This window comes from Thermobia domestica, chromosome 3 (genome assembly GCF_964235325.1).
Source record: "Thermobia domestica chromosome 3, izTheDome1.hap1.1, whole genome shotgun sequence".
NCBI lineage: Eukaryota > Metazoa > Arthropoda > Insecta > Zygentoma > Lepismatidae > Thermobia > Thermobia domestica.
In genome coordinates this window covers 125,798,701-125,821,826 of record NC_137456.1, presented here as the reverse complement: position 1 = coordinate 125,821,826, position 23,126 = coordinate 125,798,701, and the positions used below count along the sequence as shown (strand labels likewise).

The 23,126-nt window shown below is 36.3% G+C and overlaps 1 protein-coding gene across 2 annotated transcripts in view; it reads right to left on the bottom strand.

The window, feature by feature from the left end:
* The window catches only part of NAT1 (N-acetyltransferase 1), an 88,842-nt gene extending 66,595 nt beyond the window's left edge, over positions 1-22,247 (bottom strand). The window contains exons 1-5 of one of the 2 annotated variants that reach the window (XM_081751637.1): positions 22,193-22,247; positions 11,106-11,214; positions 10,520-10,630; positions 6,466-6,623; positions 675-777 (exon numbers count right to left, since the gene is read on the bottom strand). In XM_081751637.1, coding sequence (XP_081607763.1) covers positions 675-777; positions 6,466-6,584 — 222 coding nt within the window. In that variant the 5' untranslated portion in view covers positions 6,585-6,623; positions 10,520-10,630; positions 11,106-11,214; positions 22,193-22,247. Of the gene's footprint in view, positions 1-674; positions 778-6,465; positions 6,624-10,519; positions 10,631-11,105; positions 11,215-22,192 lie in introns of those variants that run through there. The other variant, XM_081751636.1, reaches the window with a different exon arrangement.
* Positions 22,248-23,126: the final 879 nt, after the last annotated feature.

Sequence of the window (23,126 nt, the reverse complement as noted above, 5' to 3'; positions counted from 1 at the left end):
TTGTGAATGCGTGACTTCCTTTACGCTGATAAGGACCACCACCCACAGAATCTGGAATTCGAAATAGGACCTGTTGAAATTTAGCTTTTTCGCGATTTTGGACAGCCCTAGCTCTGAAATTATGCACTTTTCGCAATAGGTCCATATGAACTTTTTTCTTACTTTGATGTAAGGAATCACCTCTTACAGTTTGTCGGTATAGTTCATTAACACCCTGTAATATATATTAAATTTACGGAATTAAAGATTGAATGAATGTACAAAAGTGGAAAATGTATGATTTCGCTGTCTTCTGACTCATTCCCATGGAACTAATTTAGTTGACAGTCGTGATATTTTACCATTACTGCGCAGTCTCTTGATATTGCTAATCTTTTCTAATCAGAATTGTTAAAAAGCTTAATCGACAGAATGCTAGTCTTGAAATTATTAGTATAGGAAGTGTAGTGAATATACGGGATCTCTACACAGCAATAAACACAGTGATTTTAGCGGTGCAATGAACAATTACCACAGATATTAAGTGAACAATTGACAACATTTCATCAGGAAAATTTTTATAGTTGGAGCAACAGCGATACTTCTCATGCCATCACCATTGCAGAAACGCAAATGCAAAGTTATTTAGTACATGGAATATTTCTACTGTAGTCAATACAAATATTAATACGAACCTTGATGTTGCCAAGCATCTTGCGCTTGGCAAGCTGCCGGCGCTCCTCATCTTCCGGAGGAAGTGGCCCATCTCGATGCTCAAAGGCTTCTGAAGCTTTAGCTCTAGAATACAGAAGTATGACTCAGATCCTACACTGGATATCAACAAATATTTAGATCAAAACTTATATTACTCAGATAGCACTAATACCATCACTAGAAACCTTCTGGTAGAAACCGCGAATGAAGTAGCACTATTCATCACAGTAGGAGAAAGTCTAAAGTTATCTTCTTTTGCTTATATAATCTTACCATGAAATGCCTTACCAAGATTTACTGATGCATAGTAACACTCTTACATTACTAAAGAATTGCCCCACAAGACAACCAAAACTCAAATTTGTTAAATTTAATTGTACATTATTGTTGGTGTACCCGGCCCAGACAATTTAATCCTTTTTATTTTAAAAGGCTGCTACCTTTAAACAAATAGTGTAAATAATCGTTGTACGTTCTCGCAACTGATGTATATCAGCAATGAGCAGAGAAAGCAACCAGTAGCCTTGCGTAATAAGCAGAAAGAGCGAGGTGGTGCAAGTGTTACTACAATGTGAAAGCAGAAACGAATAGTGAAGTGAGCAGTGACCAAAATTCGCGTCCGAATTTCAAACTAGGCTGGAAAAAGAAATTTTATAAACGTGGAGGACGTGGTAATTTTAACAGAAATAACGCAAATGGGGAGAACCATTCACAAGGCAATACGCAAGAGAACGTAAGCGCAAACGAAAATAGAAGTGAACCGCAGGGTGCAAGAACGTAAGAAAACCAAGCTAGTACACAAAATCCTCCGAGCACTTCGAATCAGAATGGTAATTGGTTTCCAACCTTTAACAGAGTGCCTAATGTGAATGATCATTACGGTCACTTTGGATTTATGAAAGTGTTAAATATCATTTTACGTATGTTTTATTGGAAAACCATGCGTAGTAACATCAAGTCGTACATTCTCGATTGTGAGGTCTGCATGAGAACGAAGACCGATCATCACCCAGTGAAGTGTCGTTATTTAGTCTCAGCAGATTTTAGTGGGCCCTCTTCCTCGAGGTAAACATGGTGAAACTTACCTGTTAACAGTGTGTGATGTGTACTCTTGTTACTTAGTGGCACATCCGCTTCGCCATGCAACAAGTGCTAGTGTAGCAAAATGTCTGAGTCATACATGCTTCGTCTCGATATTTTCATGAAAATCTTGGTAGATAATGGACCACAATTTATCGGCAAAGAATTTGTGCAAGCCATGGAAGCGTACAATATCAAGATACATTATACTACACCTTACCACGCACAAAGAAATGTTATCGAAAGATTCCATGCTGACTTAGAATTTTGCGTGTGTTGTGTCGCGATTCTCATTTGTCATGGCCAGAATATATTGTGCAAGCTTGTTTGTTGTTAAATTATACTATTAATGCCAGTTTGGGAATAGCGCCAGCAGAGATACATCATAACATCAAACCGGAAGAGTTTACATTATAACATTTTGGTATTGTGCAGAACAATGAAGTGATTGACGAAAAAGAAGGCATAGATTGGAAGGGAAAATTAATCATGGCTGACTTACGACGGAAGAAAATTATTCAGGAAAGAAATGAAAAATTAAATATTTCTCAGAGAGCGAGAAGAACTTTGTGCGAAGGTGATTTAGTTTTCTTACGTAAGTATAACATCAGTGGTTTAGTGGACAAACGCATAGCTAAACTGTATGAAGTGTACCGTGGTCCGTACTTATTGTGGAAGAAAATTGGTGAAAATGTATCTGAAGTGGTAGATCCGCAAAGTGGCAAGTACCTTGGATTTCAGAATGTTTCAAGAATGAAGTTGTGGAGACCGACACCAGCCACTAGGAAGAAATGGCTTGAACTTCTGAAGAAGCATGTGAACGAAGAACAGTTCAGTAATATTTTAGAGACAGCTGAAAAAGGAAGCGAACGGAGATTGCATGGATCACGAAGAAGAAAGTAAAGATAAATTGTGCAGTGTAAACGTTGAAGATCAACAAGTAAAAGTGCATTCTAGCCTTATCGACGAAAGTGTTCTGTAGTATGTGCGACACTGTTATTTAGATGAGCGAAAATTGTGTAGTCAGAGAGATACTACCAGTAAGTACTTTGAAGAAGATAGATTGAATTTATGGAGATATATTAGAAGTTATTACAGTATATACACACATTTTATTAGAGTATTCCTTTTCTTGTGAGAGGAACAACATTGAAGTTTTACCTTGAAAACTTACGACCACGTTTCGCCATGAACTTCATGTGCAATCACTTTTTTTTTTTTTTCTTCTCTAGAACTCTCCTGTCTCTTTATGGTCGTACTTATTGTGGGTTGGCTCTTCTTCATATAGTCGTCAGACCATCCCTAAGATGGATACAGGTTGCCATCTGTAGACATCTGACATTCCCTCAATATAAGACTCCATCATGCGAGTTTATATTCGTTTATTTCCATCTTCATATTAATATCCATATAATAGTCATCATTAAGATTACATATGTAGGCTTATTATGTTATCTATATATATTTTTATTCAGCATCATATATCCTATATACGTATATTTTAGTATCAAGTATCAATATATTATGTGCCATGTGTTTATTTGGTGAGGTTGCTTGTAGGTGGCGAAAATGGGTCATGTCTATAGTGTTTGATACGCATGAAGAAAGTGTTCCTTTTAACCATGGTCACGCTAATTTCCCCTTATTGTAATAGTTACATGTAACATGTTAAGTATATACACTTGCTATACATACACGAAGAATACAACACAAGGAAGAACACGCGTAGGTCCAAACAATAAAAACACATTTCATTCACATTCCAATTGCACGAATGCAGGAGCAACAGCAGCAGATTAAAAAAGATGCAAATCATATGTTGAATAACTATGCGCAATAAAATATAGTACAGTAAAGTAATAATAATAATAATGGCGCCCTATATAAAAAAAAAAAAAAATGTCCTAACTTTAAAATAGGACTATGAGGAATGCAGAGAACGTCAAGAACTTCCACCGATGGACCTAACCATATCCAATCGGAAGAGGACAGGAGCAGAAGATTCAGTCGTCGAGTGTTCATTCAATGGGAAGAGAATGAACGAAGCGGATACTCCATTGGACCAGACATGGACAATCTGAACAGTGTTGCGTGTGCAGATAGTAAACAGTATAAACAGTGTGTTCCGAGCGAACAGTGAAGTGTTATTTTTCAATCTGAGAAATATTTACGTATTCATTTTAATATATTTTTATTTTTCAATTAATTGCAACAACGTGTTAAGTGTTTTATAAGTTGAAGTTAATTCATTATCTGAAGTGTTTTCTCATTTTATTCATATTATGTTGCAATATTTTAGTGTATGTGTTACATATCCATTTTACCATTATTATTTGAGTGAATTTGCATTTGAATTATTACTATAACACACACACACACATATATTATATATATATATATATATATATATATATATATATATATATATATATATATATATATATATATATATATATATAAATTATTGACTGCATAAACAAACATTTTATATCAGTGAGTGCAGTATTAACCCAAGTGCTTGTGCGAACTATGACAGCAAGTGTACACTTGAATAACTATCATCACCAGTGTCAATTACGTGAAATCAGTAGTTTCGTACTTTCTTTGGATTGTCTCTTAATTCCTTGAGAAAAGCTGCTGATATGTTGTTATTTCTAGTGATGTCGTGTGTTTGATGGCTTTTACTAGTTTTCAATACACTGGGTACTTTTCATCATCCACCTCTTCTGCTTCGATCGAAATATCTCTGGGGCGTTTGTTCTGATCATATAGATCTTTTATATATTTCTCCCTAATTCTAAGGATTCTTTGATGCTCAGTTACTACTTGATATTGATCTTCAATTCCAAACGTGTGTATACTTCTGTTAGCAATTCCTTTCTAATTCTTGTGTTTTCTTATCACATCATATCTGCCGCGCCGTTGATCTATACTTTCCTTTGGCTTTGTCCGTCTCTTTTCTCAATTCATTATTCAGCCTTTTATACTCTGATGTCTATGGTTTTCGCCCTTCTCCGTTCCTCCCTTTTCTTAAGCATTGTTTCAGTTATCCATGGTTTTCTCGGTGCTCTTTCCATTCTGCTAACGATATTGTGGAGTGTCTAGAAGACACTAACTTTTTCCCAACTATTTTTTCAGCATTGTTTACCATATCGCAAATTGCACAGAATTTTTCTCCAATTTCTTCTTTCACATCACTGTCCATTAGTCGCTCTAAGTTCCATTCTCGAGTTCTCCCATTTTTCTTGATGGACTTCAGTCAGGTCTGCACCTCCGCCATTCGGAAATTGATTCGAATCTATGTCTGCTCCAGAAAGTGTTTTCACGTCTTGCTGACTATTCATGAAACGTAGATTGATAAGAATGTAATCTGTTTAGTGACGTTTCTTATCTCCAGAACTTTTTTTTTTTTTTTTTTTTTTGTTAAACCAGGTATTCGTCACCACAATACGTTGCCTACAGAAGTCGATAAGCATCTGCCCTGTGAATTTCTTCCACCCAATCATATGGTCCAACCACCTTCTTCGCAGTCCCATCTACTACGCTGATTCAATGTCACTAATCTCAATATATACTTTTACTTCATCATCATCATGGTCGGTTGCTGGCATATATACTTTTATCTTTCACAATACCCACTGGTTTTGCACCTAATTTTATAAACATCAAGCGGTAACAGCAGAATTCCATTTTGGTTACGCTTCTTGCTTCTCTGTTCTTTGCTATCGCCACACCATTCTCGGCCTTATCGACACCCAAATAGAATATTGCGTAATTTCCTGATACTATCTTTCCCTGACTATCTCATTTCGCTCAAGTCCACTATGTGCACTTCACATTTATTAATTTCCGCTTCGTATGTTCCAGGTTCCTATGCTGAAATGAAAATAATTATTTTCTCCTCTGATTCTTACCGGAAGAATCCCCATCCGGAGATCCCAACGAGAGACTAGTTTTACATCCTTAATGCTTTATCTCACGAAGAACCATCATTATATTTATTCTTTTCCTTTGTCCCTCCTGGAAAAAAGACAATGTGACAGTATTTCCATTTTCTTTCCAGATCTCCATCCGTTCACTACCTTGCGTTTCATCTGCCTTTTAGAAGTTTCCCCTTCTAAGGACAACGCGTACCGAACTGCATCTGTTTATTCGCTTTCCGAGAAGTTAGTTGGCACCTAGTAGATGTTTACTCTTATTTCGGAGTCACTCGGTCCCCACCTAAGTTATCCGCCTAAGACGTTGCCCACTTTCTCCCGCAAGAGGATGTAAGTTTGGATTTTCCCTTAGTTTACGATGAATTCCGACAGCATAACTCAAACCTCTCCAGTAGTTTTAGGAATTACACCCACATTAGTTTCTTTTTCTCGATCGAACTCCTATATATGGTTTAAGTGAAGGATTATACCAATGTTGCTGAAGAAAGTGATATATATTTACACACCAGAAGACAAAATTACTGGTGCTATCACGATATTTGCACCCTAAACTTACTGTATGCATAGTGACCCTCAAAGCTTTAATTATGTTATCCTCATTTATTTTAACACAAGCTCATTAGTCAAATCATAGTCTTGGTAACTTTTAAACTCCTAGCAAGGAATAATTAAATTTTCCCATATCAAAAAGGAACTCTGGCCATTAAATAATAGAGGCTCTGTACACAAGTATTTGTATTAAATACGAACTTACCTGTTTTCAAACTCGTCACGACACTTATTTAGAAGTAAAAGCTTGAAAGTGCACGGGCTGTTTGGCGGCTCAAAATTTGGTGCTTCTTCTGACAGCCGTTTGCACAGCTGTGCATACATAGAACTGTACTTTGGCTCATCTAGTGCTTTATCAAATATCTGAAAATAAAAATTACAAATATTAGATCCCTATTACGGAATTCTTTATGCAGAGATTAACATAAAAGATAAAATTGTAATATATACAGTAAAATACATACTATGAATACATACTATGCAAAGCACAACAAATAAGGATTAAAAAATCAAACCTCATTGCTTTCTAAAGCATGTAGAACTTTTTAAAGAAACTCCTTTGGTACCGATATACTTTTCAACTTGGAACAGGTTATTTAATACATTTTTGATTAACGCAAACGTTCTTGTTTTGATAAGGCTCGTCATGTATTGAAATATAGACAAGAACTTATTAGACTGTTTTACCCTTTTCGACGAACCCGTAAGGGAAATTCAACGCCACTGTACACTATTTCTATATTCGTAATTTGCATGTGTCAACTATTAGTGAAATGCCTACAAACAATAAATTAACCGCAAGTACTGCGTATTCAAGCTTAAAACCTAGTTCCATCAAAACAAACCACATCGGTCTCTACTGGCAATCAGGATTGCATACATCTCAGAAAATGAGGCACCATAAAAAGCAGTCACTTTTCTATATTCTGGTTTCTTCAGTACTGCATATCCGTTCCTAACATTTTCGCTCGAGTTATACTATTTAATAAGTTATATGAAACTACGCATGCATCAAATATTAATTGTGGTTTTGCGGCTTACGGTGGATATTCCACTCCCGATGACGGAAAAGGTATAGGAGTGCACAGTTAATATTATTCATCCTTCCCAATGAAGATGGTTACGAAATCAATTCTAATATAGTCACCTCGTATTTCATCCATTAAGTATTAACACCGCTGACTGAAGACTAAAACAGGAAAACCTGTCCCGGAAACAAACGTGAACGCGAGAAATATGACACTAAACAAAAATTTATGAAAACGGCAATGTGGATAAAGAAGCATAATATCTTCATCGAGTATTTGTGTAAGTAAATAGCGATGCCCTTGAACAAAGCGTACATAAACTAATATCAGTACGATCGCGCACCCGATAAATCAAGGCGTGAAAAAAAAAAAAAAAAAAAAAGTATTGAAACAAGCACATAGTACCATTAAAATGAACGACTTCTGCGTTTAGTGCAAGACACCAAACACTGTCAAATACGAAATACAACTACCAATAGAACCTGGCGGCACAGGATTTTTTCATAACTAAAACCTAAGAGCAGTTTCAGAACTGATGCTGAATCCAATTGACAGAGGGTGAAATTACGTTCAAGACATGTAGCCTAACACATTATGACGTTACAGTTGAGAGGTACCAATATGCTTCACGTGAAGTAACAATGATCGCCAACACAGAAAGGTAAATTCTTTCAACTTTACAGCCCAAGAGGCAATATTGTTGGCACTGTGATGGTAGACAAACAGTACCAACGAAAAGGTGTCAAAGAAACTGAAGGGACTGAAATAACCTCGGATTAAACATATTTCTTCAGCCATTGAAAAAAAGCTATAGCTTACATAGATTTTTGTAGAAGAGCATGAAAGTTATTATAGAAGAATTAAGCTTACAACGCTCTTTTAACCTGAGCATACCACCCCTTCTCAACACAAATTTCTCACCTTCATTTAATCGAAATTTACTATTTTCGAAAACCTGATCATCCACCTCACATTAAAAATTTTTGTACACATCTACAAAAGGATTTATATATATATATATATATATATATATATATATATATATATATTTGTCCCCACATCTAGATCTTTGATGTACTTCTAGATCAACTGTTAAAGCTACACTAGAAATTTATATTAATGAAAGGAACTAGAGTGTAAATATGATTAAGTCAAAATAGAAGCTAATATTAACTTACATGGAAAATTGTCCTCCATGTTCTGTTACAATCACAGTGAGGGTTTGCTGTAAATCTTGAGTCAAGGTTGAAGATTTTCAACCAAATTATTGAAGAAATCGGATTTACTCATATATAGAAGATAAAGTAGCAAGACTGAACAAAATAAGAGTGTGGTATTTTGTCAGTAATTTAATATAGATTTTTAAGTTTCTGAAAACTTCGTTCTTGTACCCAATCAGCGTCGTTTCGAAAAGCAATGGGAAAAATTATTTTAACTGTTTCATATTCATCTCTATAAATTTCACAAACCTTACTGTTCCACTACAGATTTCGCTTTTCTGAAATTAAAATGTTCATGTTCTTATTCTGTGCATAACTTAATCTACAAATCTTAATTTACGTGAAATAATATGCTTCATTAAATTAAACTTATTCCTACAAAGCAAAGGACGTTTCAGTGACTACAATTACTCAGAAACAGACTAATCAAGTCCACAACAGTCACAAATTGAAGATAAAAATACTCTTCTATCCTGGTGTGCAAAACTGGAAGAAGAAAGTCAGTTTCACATGCTGTGTCATTTCCCAAGTGGCATAGATTGATGAGACTAGAAGACTAACCATACATAGAAAGCAGTGCTACAGTATTGTACAGGAAACAAAAATACGGGATCAGAATAAAAATAGCACTTTCATCTAGAGGCTACAACTTACACTGAAAACGGATACTCATGCTTCTTCCCGACATTACAGGGGTGAAATGGTCCTTAAAAGTGAGTGATCACTACGGACAGCTGTCCATGCTTTGTGACGTGCTATGCTGCTCACAAACTTCGTCATAAGCTGTTGTGGTATGCAATTTATTACTCAATCAGCGCTGCTGATAACTACTGGGTAGTCCTTGGTGCTGCAAGACGCCCCCCCCCCCCCAATACCATCCTCGATGGGATTCAACTCCGGGGAACAGGTAGGGTATTCCACTCGTAGAATGTCTCGTTTTAAGAGCTCCACTATCTGTGCTGTTCGATTCGGTCATACATTTATATAGTAGCAGACGAGGCCGACTGCAGGTCTGAAAAAACGCACGTGAAGAACGAATATTGTCACAATAACACTGACCGGTAAGTGTAGCGCGTTCAAAACTTGGGATGTCTGCAACATTATATATAACGACACATGAACCACTACAATTATGCCCGATGATGTTCTTGGGCTTATTGTGTATTTCCATCTCGCCAGATGGGTACGTCTAGAATTACTACTCAAATCTACTCTAGAATGCGACCCTACTCCTCGGTGCAGTTCTGATTTATTGACACCAAGGCACCAGTGTCAACGGAATACTACGTAGTGGAAAGACGCCTTCCCAATACAGTTTACGTGCCATTGTAGCGTGAGATCGCACAACTTGCAGTCATCTTAGATGTGTTTGCAATTGTACCCGCTGTTTGATGTAGCTCCGTTCTTGCTGGTTTCACAATGTAGCACTCGCCCTCTACTGTAGTTGACTGTGGTCCTTCACTTCTTTGTACAGCAATGCTTGTGGTTCGGAATGATCCTCATGCAAATGAAACAATGCTATGGGCAATCCCACACTCGTCACGCTTCGTCCTTCCTCCAGATTTTCAACGTTTCTTCGTCTGAAGTCACCCAAATGTTATCTCCGAGCCATGTTGGTGTGAGTACCTACCACCATAATGCACTTTACTAGTTCTGACTCATGTTTTGGCTCTTTCATTCAACTGATTCGTGTTGGGAGCAGATAGATTCCGCGCTGCGGTTACTGACGTCATGTTACGCAACGTTCTGCTCCCTGTGCATGTATGGAGACTTCTGGCAGCATGATGCGACATTCATCCATTTTAATCTACTAAAATATTTTATGTTACTTCAACTATCTCGTCCATAAGTTTTACACACCAGTGCAATATAAAGGAATAGATTTTTAAGAAACCTGCACTACCAATGCGCAACCTTAAGAACCATCATTTAGCACTAATCAAAACCACTTCAGAAATTAAATACTGTGACCTTACGTCCTGTGATAATGTTAAAACCACCGTATACTTACCAGTAATATGACTCCTTTAAGAATTACACTAGAATCTAATTCAGAGCGAAGGAGTTCATCACTCAGCTTCTGGAATTTTTCTGGGGTAAGTTTATTAAGAATGCCCCGCACCTGGAACAATATGAATAAGTGTGTAAAACATCAATACGGAAATAGTAAGTCAACAGGTGAATTTCAGAGACAAGATACCTCTTCCCAATTTTTGCACATGTACTTACATTCCAAACGAAACATATTTAATAATCATTCGTATTCTGAAACTAAGTGACTTTACGGGAAAATGTGGTGAAAAGTGGAAGGAATTAAAACTTACGAATTCTCGCGGGCTGCTGTTTGCGAGCAGCGGGATTACGCTTCGATTCGAAAGAATTAATGTTTATTTAAATTTGTAAAATAATAATAATAATAAAGCTTTGTACCAGTAAAACGACCCTGCGTATTTTATAAAAATACGCTACAAAACCTAAATTCGTTATACTTGCAGTGTGATACCTACGTGACACTCAACAACAAGAACACTTTTTTCTTATAATTTAAGAAAACAACAGACGACCACAAAAGAATTTTCTTTCAAACAACTTCATACCTTTCGAAAAATGAGGTCATTTCGATTTTCTGGGGTAAGTGCATCTCGTCTAACAGTAGAAGGAGGTATCCATCTGCGCTTGCTTGTGGACAGGGAACGGGGATCGTCCCTGAAAATTAAAAAAAAATCAACTTAAGTATCTACCACAGTTAAATATACTGGCATTCAGCAAATCAACTGACACTAAGAATAAATGTTAATATAATAAAAACCAACGAGAACTATGCGCAGCACATAGTACTTCATTTACTGTAACAAACTGTTTGCTTGATCTAACAATTATATTATCCCTGAGAAAATGCTGCACGCCCTGAATGAAACCTCGTTGACTGACAATGTCAATGACAAGGATTAATTTTTAAAAAAAATCTTTATGATGATGAGTAAAAAGATTGACTTCCAAGCAGTATTATGAAACAGTTTCATTTGAAGACAAATTTATGGACAAATAAAAATATTCTCAGTCTCATAGATTAAATACAACAATTATTTACACAAAGTTAGGATGTTGCAACCGAAATTCCCGCGACTTCGATGTTTTTTATCTTGTGTTCCTTGAATATCAAGTAACTCTTACTCTCTTATGTAGCACTTTTTGACTCGTATAATTTTAAATCATTTCGGATAAAATAAACTTCCGCAGGTTCACTGCTGTAATGTTCAACTAAGACATAACAGAAGATGCCGCGTGTTATTTAACAGGCCGTGTGATTCAAGTTTATCTAAAACTGAAGTGCTTGTGCTAGTTTCACGTTAAGTTACAGTGTAATGTATAAACATGACACGCCAAAAAGAAATTGCGTTACTAGCTCTCACATCAACATTGATAATTAAGTGAAGTCAGCTACATTGACCATTTTGTTGAAGAGCGTATTCCAAATAGTTTCCAACGTTTCGACAAGGAATTATATACATGAAGTAGATTACGAAAAAGAACTGGTTGCTGTATCAGAAAATTTGAGTAGAAGGTGGGAAAACAGGGTCCCAAATATTTCCGAGTGTTTAATGCTAACAATGATCCCCAACACAGAAAGGTAAAATGTGTGAATTTTTTCAATCAACAACCTCAAACCCATCAGACCATCCTGTATTAACAGAAAGGTAAGTAGTGTTGTAAAGGGTCGGGGAAAAAAAAATACCCGAGCCTAGATTCTCCTAATTTTTTTTTTTTTTTCGATTAGATCCAGTTAAAATATTGAAAGCGCTCTTAATTTTTTTTTTCCATTCTGGTTATATGACCTCTATTCCTAAGTCTTCTACTTTATGACTAACAATGTTAAGTATATGATATAAATTACGCAATTCCTTATGATTTGTTTAATTAGTGTAAGTTCATTGTTATTTTTCTAATGTACTGTTAGAGGCATTATATCTACAATATAGAATGCATTGATAGAACTGAATGGGTTTTCAGATACGGTTATCTGGGTTGCGTATTGTGTAACAACGGTAGATTTCCAAACGATGGGGTTTAATATCAAAACCGAAAGTGGTGAATCTATAACATCTGGTTGCAATAGAGGGTTAAGGTCGAAGATGGAACCTATTCCTCAGACGTTGAAGTCATACGAAAGCATACTCTGCATATATTAGTTTTTGAATCAAGAGAATCAGCACTGAAGTTTGAAGTTCTACAGCTTCTAGTTTTTCTGTAAAGTTAAGGGAGGAAATAGAACCCATTCCCACGATACCGAATCCACATAAAGAAATTACTTCTAGTTAGCTTTTATAATGTTTCCTCATGGCAATCAGAGTAGAAACTTAGAAAAGTATTACTTGTTTCGTGTGAATTAAGGGATAAATTTGAGGACAAATTATTCTATTCTTGGCATACATTGATATCAGGAGCAGCTTTTCGCTATCTATTACCACTTTTGTTCTATAGTGATCAACGCCGAAGCCGGAAATGTTTGATTTCTACCATTCTCGTTAATAGAGGCTTCAGGAGATTAATCTATTCCTGGGAATCTATATTAAAAAAAATGATATACCTTACAGATTTTTGCAACAATTCATGCCGGGGACGGGTAATACCGTTTTATAAGACTTTCCATTCTTCGACCCAGCATAGTTTGGAAGCCTAAAATGCAGATAATAAGCTGCTCTTATAAAGAACTTATTTTGCTTTAATTCGAATGGACTGGATGTCGTAAAAGGTAGCGAATGATGTTTAACAATCATACCAAGTACTGTACTATATTATTATGGAGTGAATATTATCATCATTCTCTTGTTTCAAACATAGTACAAGTGAGAAAAAAATTTATCCATGATGGATACGAAATTTTTGATCTACATTATTGGCCCAGTAATTTACTTCAGCCCTAGGCAGGGTTTGAAAAAACCCGGGTATTTTTGAAAAAACCCAACCCACCTGGGCCCATGTGGGTATTTTTGGGTTTAATTGGGTTTTATCGGGTTTAATTGTTTTTTTCCAAATATTTCAATGTCTTTGGGGTAAAAATGTTAAAATACGATTTACATTTCAAGATTGTCATTGTCACAACTTGCAACATTTTCTATTCTCTGCTGTTTTGAAAAAATGGCCGCCATTTTGAAATTTTTTTATTGGATAGCCGAAAAAATCTATACAGCAAATTTACAATGTCTCGTGCTCCTACCCTAAAATTTGAACTTAAAATGTCCGAAAATTGTACCCTGTAGCATGGATACACGCTATTTTGAAATTTTATGCCGCCAAAATATATACAGCTAATTTAATCTCTCGAGCTTTTACTCTGAAAATTTCAACTTGAAAGACCGGAAACTGCCCTTTGTAGCGTGGATATCCGCTATTTTTTTTAAAGAGCCATTTTGTAATTTTACGTTCGTATGCCGCTAAAATCTATGCAGAAAATTTAGAGTGTCTCCAGGTTGTATCTTGAAAATTTAAAAGACCGAAAGTTGAACACTATAGTACAGGCAGACAAACGGACAAATGTAGATCATCCCAGGAGCCTGAGTGACGTTCGGCAAATATGAATACCAAATAGCTATATTAATTTGAAACAAGACATAATTCATCAAAATGTCTTATATGAAATAAATATTTTTCAACGTAAAATAAATTTGTTTTATTGTTGAAGTTGACTTTCGATGCTTTGTGCGTTTAATTACGGGAATTTCCCGAGCACTTGTTGCAAGACTGTTCTTTTCTAGTGTTTGCCAACTATGGAAAGTAGAAAAACCACACCCCCGCAAATTCCCTATGATATAGGTCTAAGTGTAACGTATCTCTGTTCGGACCCCCTCCCCCATGGGAAGGAAAATACTATCGTGAACAAAAGTGCATTAGCACCTGTATTCTGCATATCCTTAGTACATTCAATAATAAGCTTAATGCTATAAATTAGGAATGGCCAAAATTTTCCGGATTCCGGGAATTTCACTTTCCGGATTTCGGAAAATTCCAGAAGTTTTCCGAATTCCAGAATTGGCCATCCTTACTATGAGAAACTGAAATCGGCATTGATCATTTTTCTGTATTTATCGCCACTTCTTTAAAATTATCGAAACAAATGAATAAATTAATCTTAACGTGACAATTTGGGTTTGGAAAATGAAATATATTCTTTAAACTTACACATCAACTACAGGAAATTGCTTTTAAGAAGTCATTTTTTTACTCTCAATAAATGTATTTTTCCGTGATACAGTCCCTGTCATCTCTACAAAATTATGTAAGCAGATGAACAAAATATATTAATCGTTGATAGATGGTGAAAGGTGAGTTTTGGATTTACAGAATGAAAGTTACTTTTTAAATCTACACTTTGAACTAGATACAAGTTTGAAAAAACCGATCATAAATGGGCTGGTAAGAAGTCTGCACCGGTCACCGGCTTTAATCAAAATAACAGCAATATTTCCGGCCAGATCGGTGAAAAACCAACCTTTTCTTTTCCGAAAATTAATTTAAAACAATTAACAAAGATAGGCCTATAATTCATATTTTATAAAGTAAATGTTTCAAAATGTAATCCGATGCTTTGCGCATTCAATTGCGGCAATTTCCCGACAGGTTTTCCCTGAAAATGCAGCTTGCTTTACTGTACATCGAAATTTCAATTAATACTGAAGTTTGAATGCAGCACTTGAAATACTACGAGTTACGTAGTCTTGGAAGCTCCGAGCATGAAGCTTCTTAATTTTGACAAGAAATGTATGCTATTGCTGGTGTTGATTCTACAGAATGCTTATTTGAAGGGTAGCAACAAATTACTGTTGGAAAACCAAATTATTATTGTTGGAAAACCAAATTTTACTGAATACTTTTGTTACCACCAAAGGTAAGAAATAATACTAATAGTTGTACTAATGTATTTACATATTTACTGTTAGTAACGGCACCTATGACCTTAAACCCGTCAACGTATGAGGGATAACGTCTCTCGGTGGCGCCGAGTCATCAAGCACACTATTCACGGAAAGTATTTTTCTAAAATATAGAATTGCTTATTTTACTTCAAATAGGCTATAAACATAATCTACACATGAATTTGTTCTATAATTATCTCAAGCTAAGGGAAGTTTATTTTATTCATTCATTCAGTTTATTCAGAACTTTATAAAGGTCTTATGTTGAATGTTGTTGTGTACCTTAAAATAAGAGCATCTAATTCGCCCAAAGAAAGTCCAAAATCTGATAAAAATAACTTTCAATGTGATCACCTTAGTTGTACCAATAATATACTAACAAAAAGCTCAAAAACCCAGGTAGGTTTTAAGGCGGGTTTTTTCAGGTGGGTCCAAACCCTGGCCCTAGGCCCCGTAAATAGACAAAACTACCCTATGAATAAGCATGACCCAGAACAGTGGGCGAAAAACGAGCACTTATCGAATATCTATACGAGAAGGAATTTGCGAAGAATCCATCTCGATATGTATCAACCGATTAGGAATCCTGCAGCTTTTAATGCTATTGTAGGAAATTGAGTGGCAGAATCCAAAAGTGTCAGAAACCCATTGATGATTAACTTAGCTCTGGTGTACCTTTAACAGTACTGACCAAGAAAACATTCATGTTATCCACAACATGATACTGCAAAAATCTAAGACCTCTGGTGTATTACAGAAACTACTGTCGTTTTGTATAAGAGGTTACAATACACACTGACGAAGTGCTGAGCACACAGGTCTGTTGCAAAGCATAAGGAAAATATTGGCCAGACAGACATCCAAATGTCTAAACACAGCCTGAGGGTGGGTTCAGTGTTCTCCCACCCCCTAAGTTCTCCCACCCTGCACCGGAGATATATAATGCAGTCCAACTCAATTTGATTTCTCATCGGACAAACTTTTTCTGGAAGAAAACGTGAGTAAGCCTGTGAGTAAATCAGTTATCATTCATAATTCTGGGTAGTGCGGCAATTCGAAATCGAAACTGATTTCGCTCGCGGCTGTACAAGTGATCTGTGTTGCAAACAAACGAGAAATGACTATGGGTAACTGATACGAAGTGCACTGATGTGTTGAGAATTACCTGTGTGGGCATGGTTGGTGTAGACAGGTGTTCCTAAATGCGTCGTGAGTTCAACATGGAACACAGAGTGATTGTGAGCATCTAAGGCCACTTGTTCATCCCGTGCGGGAGAGAGGGGAGTCAAATTAACACTACAAACATTTGGATCCATCAAGGGCTGAACACACAAATTAGTGGAGCTCCTTCGTGGCTAAGCAATTAACGTACTCGCCTTTGGCGTGGGAGACCCGGGTTCGATTCCCGGCGGAAGTTCATGTGCTTCGGATTCCACGTAAATGAGAAGGTCCATGTCTCATATAGCCTCGCTGCTGAAAGGGACGTTAAACCCAAAATCAATTCAACAAATTAGTGGAGTGGAAAGCGAGACACTGATCACGGAAGATCGAAATGTGAGATTATAAATCCTTGCCTGGGAGCTGCACGTAAATAAACAAATTGTACGGCAAATAAGAATCCACGACCTTAAAACAAAGTCTGCCCGTTTCGTCTCTCTTTAGCGGTTACTGCAACGTATAAGGCCCGCGTATCGGGGTGATGTTCAGTGGTGTATTTTCCATGAAAATGCCCCAAGTTACCAGGCAGTGATTGTGCAAAACTGTCCCAAAAGAGGGGGGGGGGTGTTAACCCACCCTCCCTGTTCACCAGATCTGGCCCATGCGATTATTTTTTTATTTCCTAAACTCAAGTCTGCAGTCAAAGGTTGACGTAACGGTTATCAAAAGAACTATGATTAACATAAGAACTTCCAGCAATCCTTATATACATTGACGGCCGCAACGATGTACGGATGCAGGAGAGTCATACTTTTTGAATGATCCAAAGTAAGAGACTTTCTATATTCACTGTTTTCTTACAGCTCGAATTTCGGCTTCAGTTTGCGCCAAAACTTTAGCAGTGAAAAACACTTATTCCCACTCCAAAAATACGTAATGTGAAACCGTTCGGGGTAGTGTTGTAAAATTTCCGGAAAATTTGGGAAAATAACAAAAATCTTTGTATTAGGTTAATTTTACTAGTAATGGAACATTTTTTTCTTTTTTCTCAAATGCGTGAAAGTTTTTATTAAGGGAATATTTAAAAAACAAGCAATCGAAAAATAAAACTGTTGTAATTATTCTTGAAAATTAATAGTCTGCACTCATTTCTTTTATATGCTTTTTAGTAGTTTATTCGTTGTTGTGCATTAATTACAGGACTTGAACAGCTGCATACACATATACCATCATGAAGCGTTTCTGTTGCAACAAACAGGCCTCTTGAATGAAACTGAGTTCCTAATGTGCTCTTTGATCTGGTGAATTTTGTTGTTAATTTTAACCAAATTACTTCTTAAGAGACAGCAGTAGGCAAATTTTACTAATACTTATACAATAAAACATTATTTAATATTGTAATATAGACTTTTATATAAACTTGATGCACAAAATTTTCTATGTAAACATACCTGTTTTCTAGTATGACAAATTACATAAAAATGAAAGTGACTATATTTGTAACTTAACATCTGAACCACCAGAGCGATCTCGATAAAACTTTCAACATAGATGGGGTTCGGGCCTAGAATTTCACTTTGAAGGTGCAACTTGGAGGAAGGAACGGGGGATATATATTGAAAATGACCAATATAAGTGTCGAATCCAGAGTTTTGAGATTGCTGAGATGAACAGTGACACTTCCGATGCCACATAAGTCCAAATTCAGACCCGCAAATTTAGGAAGGAAAAGATACATAAAAATGATTGGAAATGGCCCATATTAGTGTCAAATACAAATTTTTTGGGCTCGCTGAGATGAACAGTGACTTTCGATGCTGTTTAAATCCAAATTCATCCCCTCAAACTGGAGGAAGGGAAGATATATATACAAATGATGGAAAATGACCGATATTCGTGTCGAATCCACAGTTTTTGGGGTCGCTGAGATGAAAAGTAACACTTTCGGTGCCGTTTAAATCCAAATTCAGCGCCGTAAATTGTGGGCGAGGGAGGGATATATATATATACACACAAATACACGTTGTTAATGAACTATACCGACAAACTGAGAGGTGATTTCTTACATTAAAATAAGACAAATGTTCAATTTCAGAGCTAGGGCTGTCCAAAATCGCGAAAAAGCCAAATTTCAAGAGGTCCTATTTCGAATCCTAGAAACTGTGGATGATTGCCTTTATCAGCGTAAAGGAAGTCACGCATACGCAATCCAAAAATGCATATTTCATTAATGTTTAATGTGTATACAGAGTATTCCATACAGGATAAAATTTCCAGACATGCCATCAACCGAATTTTGAAATAAGCTCTGACTTTATGATTGGCCCGAAGTAGGCAAACAAACTTTGATAGCAGTGAAAATAGAATCCTTTGGCACATTGTCGGAAGTGTTAAGGATCGCCAGCAGCATGGTTTCTCGTACTCACGAGAACGCATTCTGGCATGTTTTCTTGAACGCATTCTGCTATGCTTTTAAGTGAAGAAAACATGAAATACACCGTCACAAAATACATCGCATCACACATTATTCAGAACACAAAAAGACACGAAGCTGCTGGTTCCTAACACTTCCGACTTCCCCCCGAAGTATTGGATGTCCACAGTTGTATGAAATTATTCTGGTACACAAAGTTCATAGGAATAACAAAAGCGAAGAAAAATTTTGCCTCACCAAATTTAGAACCCTGAAACATTTCTCTGCTCCCTAGCTTAATAATAATGAACTATGTTCTAGTAGTGATGAGAGTTATGGCTAATACTGATTTCATAAGCACTAGAACCCTGGATTTTTTTTTTTTTTCCCTATTTTAATTTCAGGTTTACGAAAATTTCATGGATTGATGTAAGAAGTGACCTCCACTAAAGAGAAATGATACTGGAAAATACAGAAAAGGTCCCACGGCTGCGCGACTTCAGGTTCAAAAGTATTAAATCCGTACAGAAAAAGAACACGCAAGACTATCGACACAAATGTTTGCTACATAACGAACGTCTTGACAACCCTAATTGATCTTCTCTTACATTTCTTTTAAATCGTACGTGTGTGTGTGCTTTCAAGTGCAACAAAGATTGAATTTGCCAAAGCACTATTCTCGTCTAAAAGCATCATCGCATTAACAAAAGGAAAGTATTTCAAACAGCAAACTGAACTGTGTTAGGGACTCATTTTTTCTTATTACTTCGAATGCGTTGTTGCCAAACTAACAATTTTAACGCACTTAGAAAAATTCAAGCAAGCAATTTTGTTTTGGGGAAGTGCACGCATTAATTCAGCGGTTAGTCAAAAATTACTCGCTGCCAAACTGCACCACCACACACTAGATTTTTCAAAAAGAACATGGAATGCTTACTTCTTTTAAAAAACATATCGGCCTTAGTGAAAACATTAGGAACAAGATATTTGGCTGAAGAGTGTACAGTAGCATAGGTTTCGTTTGCCCAACTGTACGGAACACATTCCGATTAGTCTGGATTAATGTAAGACAGCATTAAGTCACTAGTTTTAAAATTAAATTCGTTACCACATGTTGTCTGAGTTTTATTTTGCGGTTACTGAACATCACAGGGCGCGGTCTCACTTGTACAGATACCTAAACGCTCAGAATATACGCTTTTGGATCGCAGCGAACCTATAAGGTATGAAACACCGATTCATTATGAGATGGGAGTACCGTGTGCAGTTGTAACATGCTGAATAATTATACAACACTTAGAACACTCCAGTACAAATACGTGTAAATTTTCAGTAGGATGAGTCAACGTGTAACACGTTGGCAGTGGATTATTTCTTGTCTGGGTATCTATCTATATCCATCTATCTATATACATAGATATACGTATATTACACCAGAATCTGCCATGATGCACGGTTAACTTAAAATGAAATTTCTCCGAAATTAACCTTACTCACATACATTGCAAAACGTTACACAAAACAATGGTTACGGGTGTGTATACAATATCTTCAACATCTAACGAACTTCCATAGAAAACTTATTCCAGCCTGCGCACTGATCTTACTATAATTGGAAGGGGGAGGGGGTTCAGCCGTGTACCGTTATACAAACGAAGATATCCGATCCTGGAGCCCAAGCAAACAACCCTCAGGATTTGCGTTCGTGATTCTAGTTACGATATATTATATATATATATATATATATATATATATATATATAGGGTGCGTAAAAAAATGTGTGCACACCACTTTGAACCGTCATAGAAATCGTATTTTCTGTGTTACAAAATTCAATTTCTGGGAGAAAGTAATGTTATCTTTCTTCAACAGGTGGCAGCAAAATTGTCGCTCTAGCTATTCAACCCAGTTAGTGGCACGGAAGTAACTGCAAGATGGCGGACGTACGTTTAAGCTTTGAAGCGCGGAAGCAGGTAATTAAGTGGTACTGGAAGTTTGAGAATGTTGCTGTGGTTAAAAGATGAGGTATACAAACGTAAACCACGTGGCAGTGTCGTCAGATGGCGGGAAATTCTTAGTATTGGCGGGAATGCCGGAAACTCTGGTTAAAAATTGTAAATTCTGTCAACTTTTCTCCTTTTTTCACGTTTCTTTGTAACTTCTTGTGTACATGGAATGTTTCAAAAGGTCAAAAGAACCAAAACAGCAAGAAATGTTTATAAACCGAACCAAATGGAATTGATACTTAATCGCGCCAATATCCATTTCCTGCAAGGAAGAAAGGAGAGAGGGTTGATGGCCCTTTACTTACTATATTTGTTGTGGCTGGTTATTCACGGAATGTTAAGGTGAAGTGAGGGAAAGGATGGAAGAATATTATACTTGGAAGTAGCACCCTCCCCCCCCCCACACACACGAACACAAGTGTATATTTCTCTCTATACCAAATAAACTACAGATAGAAAATAGAAAGATGGCCCTATAATAGATTTCTTCTCCCGCAGGAAAAATATATACTTCTGAGTCATTGTTATTTGATTTTAATTTGAAATTATTAATATACAGATTAATAAGGTTAATATTTTTCCTTGTCGGGAAATTTGAGAGCTTTGAGCGGGAAGTCTGTTATTCTGAATCTGAAAACACTGCCACGTGCCCTAGGCACACTTTGGAATGAAATTCAAGCGGTGTGCGCAGAAATCCCATTGGACACGTTGGTACGATGTACGGAATCAGTGGTGACTCGTACTCAGAAATGTATTGATGCTGTACGCCGCCATTTTGAACAGTAATCACATTTGCGTGAGAAAGTGCATTTATGTTTCAAATTGGACTTTAAGCTTTCCATTTCCAGCAATTGAACCTTGTAGAACGAAACATAATTCTTTTATGACGGTTCAAAGTTAGTATACATTTTTTGACGCACCCTGATAACGTAAAAATGAAACACAGAAAATGGTACGTTACTTTGCTTCCACAACGTTTACCACACGAGACAAGCCTTACATAAAACAAGACAAGCCCGATAATAACTAATGAAAACAGATCAAGCTTAAAAATCAAACAATCCGAACTTCGGTTAGAAACTGAATACAAATACTCTATTTTATACCCAAATCTTACGAGATTAGAGGTATTTCTATACCCTTCAGTGCAACCCTAGACAAAACTAATAACACTTAACAAAATATTAGCTTACCTTCCTCCCGAGATACGAGAAGCACCCCCCGGTCCTCTCTGCCCGTCCGTTGTTGCTACTTGGTCAGCCCCCAAACAACAAATAATGAGCTCTTAGGCAATATGGGCACAAGAATCTGAAATAATAAAAATTCACAAATCACAAACTAATTACATTTAACATATTCTAAAGTACGCACATTTCATTATATGGAGAAAAAAAAAAAAAAAAAAAAACTAACTATAAAACTTACTCCTGAACACAAGCACCAGATAGAATGCATTACATCTATAACGTAAACCTTGACAGACATGCCGCTGTTTCTATCTCCCCCTCCCCCCCCCCAAAAAAAAAATGAATATACGAACACAATCTTCCTTTTGCATTACACTCTCCACAAATCAACTAAGTACAAACTAATAGTCCAGTCAAATAAAATATTAATTCACACAAATAAACCAATCTGCTGGAATGTTAAGTATTATTCATGTCTTACTTCTCTCCAAAAATCTAGAGTTTTCGAGTTATGCCACTGCCGCCAAACATAGTAAAATCGTTAAATATCGAAAACCAGGAAGTTCATTTTTATGGCAAGATGAAGGATTCGAAATTTTGTGAATAAAGTAAAATATTTAAACCGAATGATTCCTTTGAAATATTTTCACAAACTGAAAAAAATTACTTTTTTGAATACACGTAAAGTTATATGTAAAACCTATCTGACTTTAGAAGACTAGTAAGCGTTTGTGCATTAATACTGCAGGCCATTTTGGCCTCTTTAAAACTACTTTTATTTCTCTATTGCAAAATATAAGACTTATTTGATTTTGCACACGTAAATGTTCAAACATAATGTGAGACAACGGTCGTTATTGTATATGTATCATGTTATCAGTTAAGTGTTTTTCTTATTTCTGATTCGTTGCAATTCGAATCAGTTTAACAATCTTAAAAA